This window comes from Eubalaena glacialis, chromosome 4, assembly GCF_028564815.1.
Source record: "Eubalaena glacialis isolate mEubGla1 chromosome 4, mEubGla1.1.hap2.+ XY, whole genome shotgun sequence".
In the NCBI taxonomy this organism is placed as follows: Eukaryota; Metazoa; Chordata; class Mammalia; order Artiodactyla; family Balaenidae; genus Eubalaena; species Eubalaena glacialis.
Genome location: NC_083719.1, coordinates 59,268,544 through 59,282,083, shown reverse-complemented (window position 1 = coordinate 59,282,083; position 13,540 = coordinate 59,268,544). Strand labels below are relative to the sequence as shown.

Here is a 13,540-nt window from a genome sequence, read left to right as displayed (position 1 = left end):
CTTTTGCAAAGCAAGGCTATAGAGGTTAGCTTTGGGATCAAAGTAGTAACAGACTGGGATGAGGAGAGCTCAACTAGGCAGAAACAGTGGGAATAGAGGGGAAAGGACAAATCTGAGAAGTCTTTAGAAAGTAAATTTGTCAGGAGATGGTGATTGATGAGATATGGAGGATGAGGGCAGGGCAGCAGTAAAGGATGATATCCAGATTTTGGGCTCTTTTATATATAGAAACAGTAATATTTGCTCTTATTGGTGTACAGGGACCATTTTGACTGGTACCTGGAGTCTTATAACAACCACTACACTCAAGATCCAGAACAGTTCTGTTACGCCAAAAAAACAAAAAAAACTCCTTCGTGCTGCCCTGTCCCTTGTAGTCAAGCCCCTCCCTCCCCATTTAAATCACTATTTCCATTTGTGTGATATATCATCTTTTTTAATCTGTCTGCTTTCATTTCCCCCACTGTCTTTCGTTTTCAGCAGTTTGATTATGATGTTTCTGGTAATGATTTTATTTGTGTTTTTCCTGTTCGGGGTTCACTGCTTCTCGAATCTATAAACATATCTTTCACCAAACTTGGGAAATTTTCTGTCATGATTTCTTCATATATATTTTTATGTACCAATCTTTTTCTCCTCTCTTTCTGGGGTTTTAAGTGACATGAATGGTAGACCTTTTGATAGTCTTCCAGATCCTTGAGGCTCTAATAATTTTTTTCGATTTTTTCTCTCTTAGTTCTTCAGACTGTATAATTTCTATTGCTTTAAGATTCACTTAGTTTTTCCTGTGTCATCTCCATTCTGTTGTTGAGACCATCCAGTGAATTTTTAATTTCAGATATTATAATTATATCTCCTAAAATTTCCATCAGATTCTCTTTTACAGTTTTTATTTCTCTGTTGAGAACTTCATTGTTTTCATCCATTGATAAATGTTCACCTTTAGTAATAGAGAATTATTATAATAGCTGCTTTAAGGTCTTTGTCTTGTAATTCCAACATCTGGGCTTGGGAGGTTGGGGCATTGGCATCTGTTATTTTTTCTCTCAAGAATTAGTCAGATTTTCCTTTTCTTTGCATGTTGAGTAATTCTGAATTATATCCTGTATATTTTGAATGTTATGTTTTGGACTCTTGTTCCTGTTAAAATCCTCTAGAGGGAGTTGATTTTTGTTTGTTGTAACAGGCAGTCAATCTGATTAGGTTCTGACTGCACGTTCTGTTTTGCCTTCTGTGAGTGGTGGTTACATCAGTCCAATTTTCAAAGCCTTTACTATTTGAGTAAAGCCTTTACTTTACTGTTTGAGTCTGTCTGACTCATGTACCACTCAGAGATTAATCTGGAATTTGGACAGTAGTTAATATCATAGTTCAGTTCTCTAAGCCTTTGTTACACTTTTCTGAATCTGCTCTGCATGTGGACAGCTCAGGGTTGAGCCTCACACTGATGTTGGATCATATACAGAAGTAGGTGATTCCCCTTCCTGCTCTCTTTTCTCCAGGATTCTCATGCACCCTTCCCTCCCCATGCCCACATGTTGATTCGTATGACCAGAAAGATGGATTTCTTTCAGTGTTAGCCTTCTCGCTGTAGAGTAGTTCCCTGCAGTTGGGGCCACCTTCAGGGCAAAGTGAAAGAAAAAGAGAAGAAAATAAAAGATGTTCTTTCCATACTCTTGGGAGTATGGTTCCTCTAGTAGGAGAGAGACAGGTTTTCTCTTGAGTTTTAAGTGCCCAAGCTACCATGATTGGTAGCAGTATAGCTCTGAAGCTAAAGAGAGAAAACAAGAAAACTCAGGCACATTCCCCCCACACCTTCTGGCATTCAGGGATCCCTTTCCCTAGTTCTCTGGATAAAGATAGGAGAGGTTTCTTCTGGAGTTTTTGCTGTCTGTGTCCACTGTACACTTCTAGGTTTAGGCCTAGGATCAAAGCTGGAGACAAGAAAAAAGGAGCAAAAAACAAAACAAAAAAACCAAGCAAACCATGAGACTCACCTACTCCAGAGTTGTTATTTAGATTTCAATTTCAGTCCCCAGTTTACCTGCTATTGTTTACTTTTCAGATTGCTGAGGTAGCTTTTAAAAAAAAATTCTACTAGAGTTTTTATTTTTATTTTTTTTTATAGATGGCACTGTCTTCTTTTTTTTTTTTAATATTTATTTATTTATTTATTTGGTAGCACTGGGTCTTAGTTGCAGCAGGCAGGCTCCTTAGTTGCAGCACGTGGGCTCCTTAGTTGTGGCAGGCGAGCTCCTTAGTGGCAGGTGGGCTCCTTAGTTGCAGCTCACTGGCTCCTTAGTTGCAGCACACAGGCTCCTTAGTTGTGGCATGTGAACTCTTAGTTGTGGCATGCATGTGGGATCTAGTTCCCTGACCAGGGATCAAACCCGGGCCCCCTGCATTGGGAGCATGGAGTCTTAACCACTGCGCCACCAGGGAAGTCCCATCTACCAGAGTTTTTAGTTGTAATGAGTGGAGAACTAGGCTATAGATGGCTTACTCTATCTTGACTGACCAATCTTTTTTTTTCCCCCTAATTCATTTTTAAATGCTTCTCTGCAGTGCCATAGAAACATCATTCTTTCAGATCTCACAGCTCAAGGTTAAAAATTAGTGTTCTTTTTATTGGTATGGAAATACAAAGTCTAAGCATTGCTGGAGCTGAATACCATTGCTTCCCTCCCACCCATCTTCTTTGCTTACTTATATGCAGTTTATTCTGTTTTTCATGCACAAGCTCTCAACTTTGACTGGAATGAGGAGCACAGGTCCTAGTAGAGCAGAGGCCCCCAACAGGCAAAATGTTATACATAAATAATCCTTAAATGTTGCAGCTATTAAGGTGCTTTTGCTAAGATCTGAGAAAGGGTTTGATGACCACTGGGATTAGATAAAGCAAGGCTTTCAAAGAATGAGGATGTCAGGTGTTAACTGTGCCTGAAAAGTACTCTGAGGACCTGGACTTGGTCCTAGCCCTCTTGAAACTGTAAAATGCATCCAGTCCCTTTTTTGGCTTGGTAAGTGTTGCTACTAATCTGTAAGAATTTAAGTTGCTGATTAGTGAGGTTTTGTTTGCTTGTGATTTGTTTACTAAGAGGCGGGATTCATTTTTCTTATATGTGCCCTGGGAACCTTTTACCAATCCTTAATTTCTGTCCCAGCCTCCCATAAATGTTAACTGCTCAGTAACATTAAGGGATATATTGCAAACGAATCCTGTTCAATACATTTAAACAGAACCACCTTATAAGATACTTCATTATTACCTGGATTTAGGTATATGTTTAGGTCAAATCATGTCCTCTGAACATTATAAGTGCATATAGTAAAAGGCTAATTGAACATAATTACCCTGCAAGATGAGTGTTAATTCTTTCCCTTAAGATAGACTAGCACTATTTTCATGTGAATTGTCTAGATGGAAAATACCTGTTTTAAAGGATACAGTTGCAGAAGGGAAAAATAGAAAGCAAAATACAAGGAGACAAAGAATTAATAATCACATTAAATTAGCTAAAGAAAGCAACATTTTTGGTCAGGATATATGGCAAATAGGGGCTCCTCCAATGATTAAAACAGAATGGTGCCAAGTATTATTCTTAAAACTGTTAAATGGAGAGAAGAGAAGAGACAGAGCAAGATTAGCTTCAGTAGTGGGCATCAGTCCCCTGTGGCCAGCAGTCACTCTCTCTGCAGCTGACGCAGGGCCGTTGGCCTGCCCACACCCCTCTTGTGCCACAGAACGAAGGACTTCGTCCTCTCCCCACAGAGGATAGACAGAGCAGTGGGGTTGGCCAGGTGCCATATGACACACACGTTTAAACAGAACGAAGGAGTACACACTGAGTCTAAACAGGGAAAGGGATTCCCATACAAGGTGGTAAGTCCAGTACAGGCTGGGAGGACTCTATCTTTTAGTAAGAAGGTGTTCCAGACCCAAGGCCTAGCAGGGGTTGAAAGACTGTATGCACAAGACTGCCTTTCTCAGCACATTCTTTGTTATCTCCTGTAGGAAGTACACACATTGCCTCCCCAAATTGAACTCGAATCAGATCAAACCTCTATATATAATAACCAGTTTACAGGAAATATACAGGACAGAGGAACATGTTAAGTGACATGCAGCCTTCAAATCCAAAATGTGGGAAACTCTATAGGAAAAACAACTCAGTTTCTTCAACAAATAAATTGTAAGGGGCAGGGAAGGGGATAACTAACAGATTTTAAAAGAGACTTAAGAGACATACAACCAAATGCAATGTGTGCATCTTGTTTGGAGCCTGATATGAACAAAACAACTGTAAAAAGAGACAGGGAAATCTGACTACAATCTGTTTATTTACATTGCTGTGTAACAGCTTACTCCAAAACTTACTAGCATCTTAAAACAGTAAACATACTGTGTAGTTTCTGTGGCTCAGGAATCCAGGAGTGGCTTAACTGGATCATCAGCTTCAAGGACTCAGAAGGCTGCATTCATCTCAAGGCTTCATGAGAAAGATCTTCTTCCCAAATGGTGGCTGTAAGATTCCGTTCTTCTCTGGCTATTGAACTGAGTCCTTAGTTCCTCTCTGACTGTTGACTGGGGGCCTCCCTTAGTTTCTTGCTACATAGGCTTCTGCAAATGGCTTTCACAACATGGCAAGCTGGCTTCCATGAGAAGGAAGAAGCAAAAGATAAGAGAGTAAGATGGAAGCCACTATCTTTTTGTAAACTAATCTCAGAAGGAACATCTCAACCTATTTGCTGTATTTTGTTCGTTAGAAGAGTCACTGGATCCAGTCCATACTCAAGGATAAATACCATATACAGGGGCATAAATACCAGGAGCCATTATAGAGGCTGCTTACTACAGACTGTAAATTTAATAATATTAAGGAATTATTGACTTTTTTTTAGGTATGAAATTTTGGCTGTTTTTTTAAAGGTGTGATTATTACAGTTACGTTTGAAGAGTCCTTATCTTTTAAAGTTGAATACTGAAATATTTCCAGATGAAATGGAATAAGATGTCCAGGATTTGCTTTAAAAATAATCCAGTGGGAGACTCACAGTGGGTAGAGAGGATGGCAGAGGGATTATAGAGGACGCAAGATTGGCTGTGTACTGTTAATTGTTGCACCTAGATGATGAGTATATTATTGTCTCTATTATTTGTTGATGTTTGTAATTTTCCGTAAAAAAAGTAAAAAGCAAAATGAATAAGTAAATAAACCAAAAAATCCCTAGTTCCAAATCATGTATTTATGCCTTAGTACATTGTTACATTCCTGGATTCTGGCAAGATTTTAAAACTTTTTTTTTATTGTGGTAAGATATATATAACATAGGATTTAGCATTTTAACCATTTTTAAGTGTATAATTCAATGGCATTAAGTATATTCACATTGTTGTACAACCATCACTACTAGTTATCTCCAGAATTTTTTCATCTTCCCAGGCTGACACTCTGTGTACCCTTTAAATAATAGCTCCCCATTCTTTCATGCCTTCAGCCTCTGGCAACTACCATTCTACTTTCTATGAATCTGACTCCTCTAGATACCTCATGTAAGTGGAATTACACCATTTTTGTTCTTTTGTGTCTGGCTTATTTCACTTAGTATGATGTCTCTAAGGTCTATCCATGTTGTAGCATGTATCAGTAGTTCCTTCCTTTTTAAGGCTGAAAAATATTCCACTGTATGTCTGTACCACATTTTGTTTATCCACTCATCTGTCGATGGATACTTGTCAATTCCACCTTTTAGCTATTGTGAATAATGTTTCTATGAACATGGATGTACAAGTTAGGTCCCTGCTTTCAGTTATTTTGTGTACATACCCAGAAATGGAATTACTGGATCAAATGGTAGTTCTATGTCTAATTTTTGAGGAACCACCAAACTGTTTTTCACAGTGGCTATACCATTTTACATTCCCAGTAGAATGTACAAGAGTTCCAGTTTCTCTATATCCTTGCCACACTTGTTATTTTCTGTTTTTTGTTTTGTTTTTTGGTTGGTGTGAAGTGGTATCTCATTGTGGTTTTGATTTACATTTCCCTAATGTTTAGTATTGTTGAGCATCTTTTCATCTACTTACTGGCTATTTGTATATCCTCTTTGGAGAAATGTCTATTCAAGTCCTTTGCCTGTTTTTTCATTCTGTAAAGGTTTTTTAAGCAGAAGAAATAAACACTTAGGTCTGCCTAGTAGCATACTCACCGTGCTATATCATTGCTATTTGTATCCCTCGCCAGATTTGAAGCTTCTTGAGAACAAGGACTGTCTTCTCTCTTTACCTTGGTGCTGCCAAGAGCATAGTAAGAAGTGAATCCAAAAGTTAAAGTTCTGTAATTGTATGTTCTGAAAATATACACTCAGATTTAACCCTGGGATTTTAATCTTAAATTCTCTGTGGTATAGAGAAAGGTGAAGGAAAAAACCCAACAGCACTGGTCCTTCAAATAATCTCCTCATTTCACTTCTGTTCAAAAACTATATTGATATTTGTCCCTTACTCCAAAATATCCAAAAATAACAATATTTATAAAAATGAACATGACCACATGAATAAGTCTTTATTTTTCATCTTGGATAAGTTTTAAATTAAAGGCTACATTTCTGAAAAAAAAAAAACTTTGATATAGAATATTAATAGTGGTGTAACTAAGAATTTTAGCAAATTTAATTATGATTTTTATGAGTAGTTTACATTGAACCATGTTAAAAGTTTATCCACTTAATCATTTTGCAATATATGCAATATATCATCATATTGTACACCTTAAACTTGCACAATGTTGTATGTCAATTATATCTCGATAAAGCTGGAAAAAATTTTCTAAAAAATGACAGTTGATTTGTTAGTCTTTGTTTAGGAAACATCATAACATCTGTACCTTCTTTTCTTATGTTTGAAAGGTTGATCTTTAATCAAGACACATCTCTTAGATCTGAGTTCAGTCTCCATCCTGGTATAAGTAGAACATGCAAAGGTGAGAAATAATTCTTTTCTCTAAGTAGTTCCTTTAATTTTCCAAGTATTATTATTCTATTAACTTCTCCTTTTATATTTAGTCTTATTCTTTAACTTTACACGGAGTTAGTTTCTTATAGGCATCTGTAATAGACCTTAAAATCTGTTATTTTATAAGGATAGCAATGGGGATTGTAACTTCTGGAAGATGTTTACGACTCTTAGAGAGGGCTACTGAGTTGTGGAAGTGGCACTCGAATAGCAATTCTCCCCCCCAATATCTCCTGCTTAACCCTGAACTTTCCTATTTGCAAAAGAAAATACTTTTTAATAATCAGTCTGATTCTTTCTGACTAAAATTAAGGTACAAATATCCTTGGTATATATATATATATTTTTTTTTTAATTTTATTTATTTATTTTTGGCTGTGTTGGGTCCTCGTTTCTGTGCAAGGGCTTTCCCCAGTTGCGGCAAGCGGGGGCCATTCTTCATCGCGGTGTGCGGGCCTCTCACTGTCGCGGCCTCTCTTGTTGCGGAGTACAGGCTCCAGACGCGCAGGCTCAGTAGTCGTGGCTCACGGCCCCAGTCGCTCCGCGGCATGTGGGATCCTCCCAGACCAGGGCTCGAACCCGTTTACCCCTGCATTGGCAGTCAGACTCTCAACCACTGCGCCACCAGGGAAGCCCGGTATATATATTTTTAAAAAGAGCCTTTCACTTACAAATTCTCCAAACCTCCTAAGTCCACTTCTAGATCAATTTAAGCACTTCTGGAAACATCTATCACTAATTGTTACAGTTCAAAAAGATCAATTCTGCAGTAGCTGTTCAAATTGTAGGTTATTTCCTTTTATGATTTCTTCCTGTGAGCCATTTTTTATTGGAGGATGTCTGGAAATAGGTGTAGACTGGAAGGAAAATCTCCTAAACATCATGAAAATCTTCTTGTGTGTATACACTTGTCCCTTGGTATCGATGGAGGATTGATTCCAGGAACCCCTGTATACACCCAGATCCTCAGATTCTCAAGTCCCATAGTTGGCCCTCCCTATCTGTGGATTGCACATCCACAAATTCCACCAGCCACAGATTGTAAACATAGTACACGATATGATCTGCAGTTGGTGGAATCTGTGGACGCCATACCCATGGATATGGAGGGCCAAATGTATGTCTATTAAAAAAATTCCTCGTTTAAGTGGACCTGCGTAGTTCAAGCCCACTGTAGTTCACAAAGTCTTCACTGTACTTCCTCTCACCTGATACCCCAGTGGCAAATTACAGTTTCATCTTGGAGTAGTTGTTCCTACATGTAATTGGAAGAGATAGTGTGTAATATTGGTCTCCAGAATGTGTTCTTATGATATATAAAATGACACTAGGAAGAAGTTAGAGATCTGTTTCAATATTCCAAGCAAGTTTTTTCCCTTCCCTTCCCTTCCCTTCCCCAAATGGATAGACCTTAATTATTTTTGCTAATTATTAAAAGTATAAAATATTTTTTAAATGTAAAATTATATAATGTAGAAAGTGAAAGATCCCATCCCCTTCTCTTCCCTGTAATTCCACTCCCAACAATTGGCAGTGTTTAGTATTTGTGTTTCTTTCTAGACTTTTGCATACCAATATATATATCTTTTTTCGTAATTAGTATTGCACTACATGTATTATTTCTTTGTTATTGATCTACCTTAGCCTGTTAAATTGCTACTTTTATTCCATTGTATGAATGTACCCTTATATAATTTTTTGATTATGTTTGCTGTTTCTCAATATTATATCTTTGCCTGCTTTTCTGATTATTTCCTTAGAGTAACTAGCTAAAGTTAGATTTGCTTTAAAGGATGAGCACATGTCAGACCTTGACATATATTGCCCCCTAAAATAGATGACTTTTTCCCTCTAGATCCAACACAGGACATATGCAATCTTTGCCAAACTGGTGAATAAAATATATCTGATTATTTTAATTTGCATTTTTGAAGAATACCAAGGCTAGGCATATTTTAATATTGACCATTTATAGTTTTTGTGTGTGTGTGAATTGCCTTAATGTCTCTTAATTATTCTCGTTTTATTGTTAATTTATAAGAGCATTTTATATGTTAAAGATAGCAAAACTTTGTCGTATGTACGTTGTAAATAGTTTTACCCAGTTTCCTAGTTATCATTTAATGTTATTCATGATGTATTTTGTAGTACAGAAATTAAAAATTTTTATATAGTAAAATCTGTCAGTCTTTTCTTTCAGGGTTTCTTTTTTCAAACTTAGAAATATTTTACCTATCTCAAGACCATAAAAATATTTTCTTTATCTTTTTTTCCATTTATTATATTTATTGTTTTTACTTTTATGTCTTTAATATTTTTAGAATAATTTAGCATATGGAGGGTAGGTAGGGTAGGTCTCTAACTTCATTTTTTTCAAATGATTAACTAATTGCCCCAGTATTATTTATTAAATGTCATCTTGTTGCCACTGTTTAAAATACCATTATTGTTATATATTAAATTCCCAAATATATTATACGTCTGTTTCCCACTTTTTGTTTTGTTTCACTGATTTACTTGATTATTTCTACTTCTGTGCCATCACTACATTATTTTATCAGCCTTAGATTTTAGTACATGTCCGTATCTTGGAGGGAACATGTTCTCCTACACAGAGTAGTTGGCTGCAGCATACATCCTAAGCTTATTTGGTACAAACAGCAAGCTCTTTGGTACAAATAGTATGAGACTTCAGCCACTGTGAGCTTCCAGCTTACCCTCCTTCATATTTTGTCGGTGGGATTTGCTCTGAGCTAGGTGGTTTTCTGGGATTCTGATGGAAGAGTTCCATATACTGGTTAATTCTGAGGGAGCCCTTCCTTTTCCTATGATGAGTGACAAGCTGCTAACCAGGGTTTGGTTTCCCTTTAATCCATTCCCATCTTCTAATCTATAGCGAGTATATTTCCTTTTTCCCATTGCTGCTTCAGATTTTTTTTTTAAACTAATTTCTTTGGATTCTTTTTGGGAACTGGGAAGGGAAGAAAAGTTAAATATGGGCTAAATTTGCCGTCTTGAAAATTCTGACTCTTCTTGAGTAATATATTAGCATTATGAGTTTTAAAAAATGACTTAAAATGAAAAAAGAAAGTGTTCTTTCTAGCAGGGTTTAAGTCTGTACAATTTTCTTTCTATATCCTTTGCATTCATTCATCCTGGGACAAAGAAATATCAAGTATTATTTCATTCAGTGTTATGTATACATTTCTTCTTAAATTTAAAAACCTTGGCACATAAAAGTGGCAGTTAGGAAATTATGATTTACAAAATGATTTTTAAAATTTATTTATTTATTTATTATTTATTTTTGGCTGCGTTGGGTCTTTGTTTCTGTGCGCAGACTTTCTCTAGTTGCGGCTAGCAGGGGCTACTCTTGTGGTGCGCAAGCTTCTCTTTGTCGTGGCTTCTCTTGTTGCAGAGCACGGGCTCTAGGCGTGCGGGCTTCAGTAGTTGTGGCACACGGGCTCAGTAGTTGTGGCTCACGGGCTCTGGAGCGAAGGCTCAGTAGTTGTGGCGCACAGGCTTAGTTGCTCTGTGGCATGTGGGATCCTCCCAGACCAGGGCTCGAACCTGTGTCCCCTGCATTGGCAGGCGGATTCTTAACCACTGCACCACCAGGGAAGTCCCATACAAGATGATTTTTAATGACATTTTGCAGTGTCTATAAAATCCTTGGGTCATTGTTAAAGCAGAGCAATAAAACTATTGCAAATGATTTATGATTATATTTCATTCTAGGCACACCTCCAGAGATTCAACTTGGATTCAAACTTGGAGAGGATCCACAAGAGCAAATGAATAAAAATCAGATGATGCCTATTCTTAGTGAGGATGCAGTCTTACAGGTATGTAGTATATTGATTAAATACATACTTATTAAAAATTGGTAATGCTATTTGAAATAGGGGCAAATTACTAATGATTAATTCTATTTGTCTATTATTTTACTTCTTTCTTTTCTTACTCAGTTTTTTCCCTTTTCTTCGCCAGTCATTCTGTTTCTTCGCTGCAACTTCAGTAAAAGCCAAATGTTTTAGGCCCTCTTTCCTTTATTTATTTCTCTTTCTGGTAGAGATGTGGAATTGAGAAGGATAAAATAGGCTAAAATAGGATATAATAATTACAGTTTCATCTCCATTGTGTGTCAGAGGTCACCTTAAATTTGTGAAGAAGATACTAGTCTGTGTAGTATAATTTGAGATATGGGCCACTGAAAGACCCTTCTATTGTCGTGTGTGTGTGTGTGTGTGTGTGAGTGTGAGTGTGAGAGTGCATGTGTGTGGGCACACACTTAGATACACAAATTTTCACTTGTTTCTTTTTAATGCAGTCACCATGGGGAAAGGTAAGGGATGATTCATTTAGCACCTTGGCATAAATAAGTTAGCTAACCAGAGATAACTACAGAGTCTTAAGGAATAGAACGGAGAATACATGTATTTTAATAGCAGAAACTGACAGCAGTTCCAAAGAGTGACCATGAGGATTTATTTAATATTGTACCTAGGAAGGTGTATCACTTGAATTATATCTAGTCAAAAGAGTAAAATTCAACACCAAATATTTTTCTAAAGCTGAGATGTCCATATTTAGCTTCTAATAATTTGTTGAAAAATCATTTTTGTAACTTCTGATTTAAGAAAAAGAATTTTTTTCCCTTTAGCTTCAGTAACTGTGAAATGGGAAATAACAATTAACTTTTTTCAATTTATCTGAGAAACATTTACCATGTGAATATTGTACCAGGCTCTAGATTGTACCTCAGAACGGTGATTTTGAAAGCTTGATTACCAAACTTATTTGGATAGTGTTGACTTAAAAAATTGCACAACGTGAGAGTTACGAGGTAAGTTTTATTGGGGGCAAAATGAGCACTGCAGCCCGGGAGACAGCGTTTCAGATAACTCTGAGAAACTGCTCTGAGGAGGCGAGGGGAGGAGCCAGGATAAATTAGGAGTTTTGCAACAAAGGGCAGGTAGTCGGGAATGTCAAAAGATTATTGTTAATTAAAGAAAACCAGATATCTCAAGTTAAGGAATTTAGAGCTTTTCTATGTATGGGAAGATGCAGGAGTCTGGGCTCGTTGAAATCATTCCTTTGATGTGAACCTCAGCTCTCTGGGGCCAGTATCCTGTATTTTCACATCCTGAGTTTCCTCAGGGCTCACCGCAGGGAGTGGCTGCAGTCTGATGGCTGCTAGATGGCAGGTATTCTTTTCAGCCCTGAATTTCCTCAGGGCTCACCGGCTCATGTTGGATGGTTGTAATCGTTGATGACTGCGACATCCTTTGTTTATCGATATGGCAGGAAATATTCCATTTATAAATATTCCATTCCATTTATAAATATTCCATTTATCAGTAGCTTTTTAAAAATATAGACTCTCAGACCTGTATTTGAGTAGAACCTAGGACTGTCCATTTTTCAAAAGCCTCCCAAGTAATTGCTGATGATCAGCTGTTGGGACAATTGCCATAGAGGACTTGAAGAGTTAATGAATGTATCTTTCAAAGATTTTTCATGAGATTGTAACTCAGCCATCTGCTGGTTATGGGCTCGTTGTAAAATTAAGATAAGAAGGATAAATGAAATACTTGGTATTTGTCCCTCTTTTTTGCCTTCATGGGAATTCATTGATAGTAAAATAGATGCCTCCTTTAACTTTCCACTGCCCACCCCCCACCCCCGCCATTTTTGTTTACAGTAAGAGACCATGTTACCAAAGTGTTAAACACCTGTAGCAAATTTTAATTGATACTAGTTTTTAAATTGACAGATGCTGCTTTCACAGTTTTTAATTTTATTCTTTGAAAATAAACCTTTAGAAATTTAACTATATGAGGAAAATTGATTTTGTCAAATAAATAGAGAGACCAGAAAAGGTGCTTTCCCAGAGTTATTTAAAGAAAAAAATATATATTGTTTCACAACTTCAACCTGATTTTAAGTAAATTTTAAATAATTCAGTTACTAAACAGATTTCTAAATAAATTTTCCTTAAAACTCAGATATAATATTGACATTCAACTTCAAAACAAACTATTTTAGAAATGATGAGATTGGGATTGACACATATACACTACTATGTATAAAATAGATAACTAATGAGAACCTACTGTTTAGCACAGGGAGCACTACTCAGTGATCTGTGGTGACCTAAATGGGAAGGAAATCTAAAAAAGAGTGGATATATGTATATGTATAACTGATTCAGTTTACTGTACAGCAACAACTAACACAACATTGTAAAGCAACTATACTGCAATAAAAAATTTTTTAAAAATGATGGAACATTTCAAGTAAGGGCAAACTATGAAGAAATAGAGGATCTTTGGTTTGACATGCACTATGCTAATTTTTAAAAACATAGGGAGCAGTCTTTTAAAATATTTCATACTCATCATTTTTATTGGGTCTTGCAGTACCTTTTCTTGTTCTTTATAGGTGCTATGGCAAGCAGTTTTTAAACTTTACATAGAAATTTTAAAAATTTTGTTTGGAGAGTTTAGTAGTATGTATGGAGAG

The 13,540-nt window shown here is 36.6% G+C and overlaps 1 protein-coding gene across 1 annotated transcript in view; it reads left to right on the top strand.

The window, feature by feature from the left end:
* The window catches only part of ANKRD31 (ankyrin repeat domain 31), a 115,688-nt gene that overhangs the window by 1,266 nt on the left and 100,882 nt on the right, over positions 1-13,540 (top strand). Inside the window, exons 2-3 of the mRNA XM_061187916.1 lie at positions 6,910-6,983; positions 10,754-10,860. Coding sequence (XP_061043899.1) covers positions 6,910-6,983; positions 10,754-10,860 — 181 coding nt within the window. The remainder of the gene's footprint in view (positions 1-6,909; positions 6,984-10,753; positions 10,861-13,540) is intronic.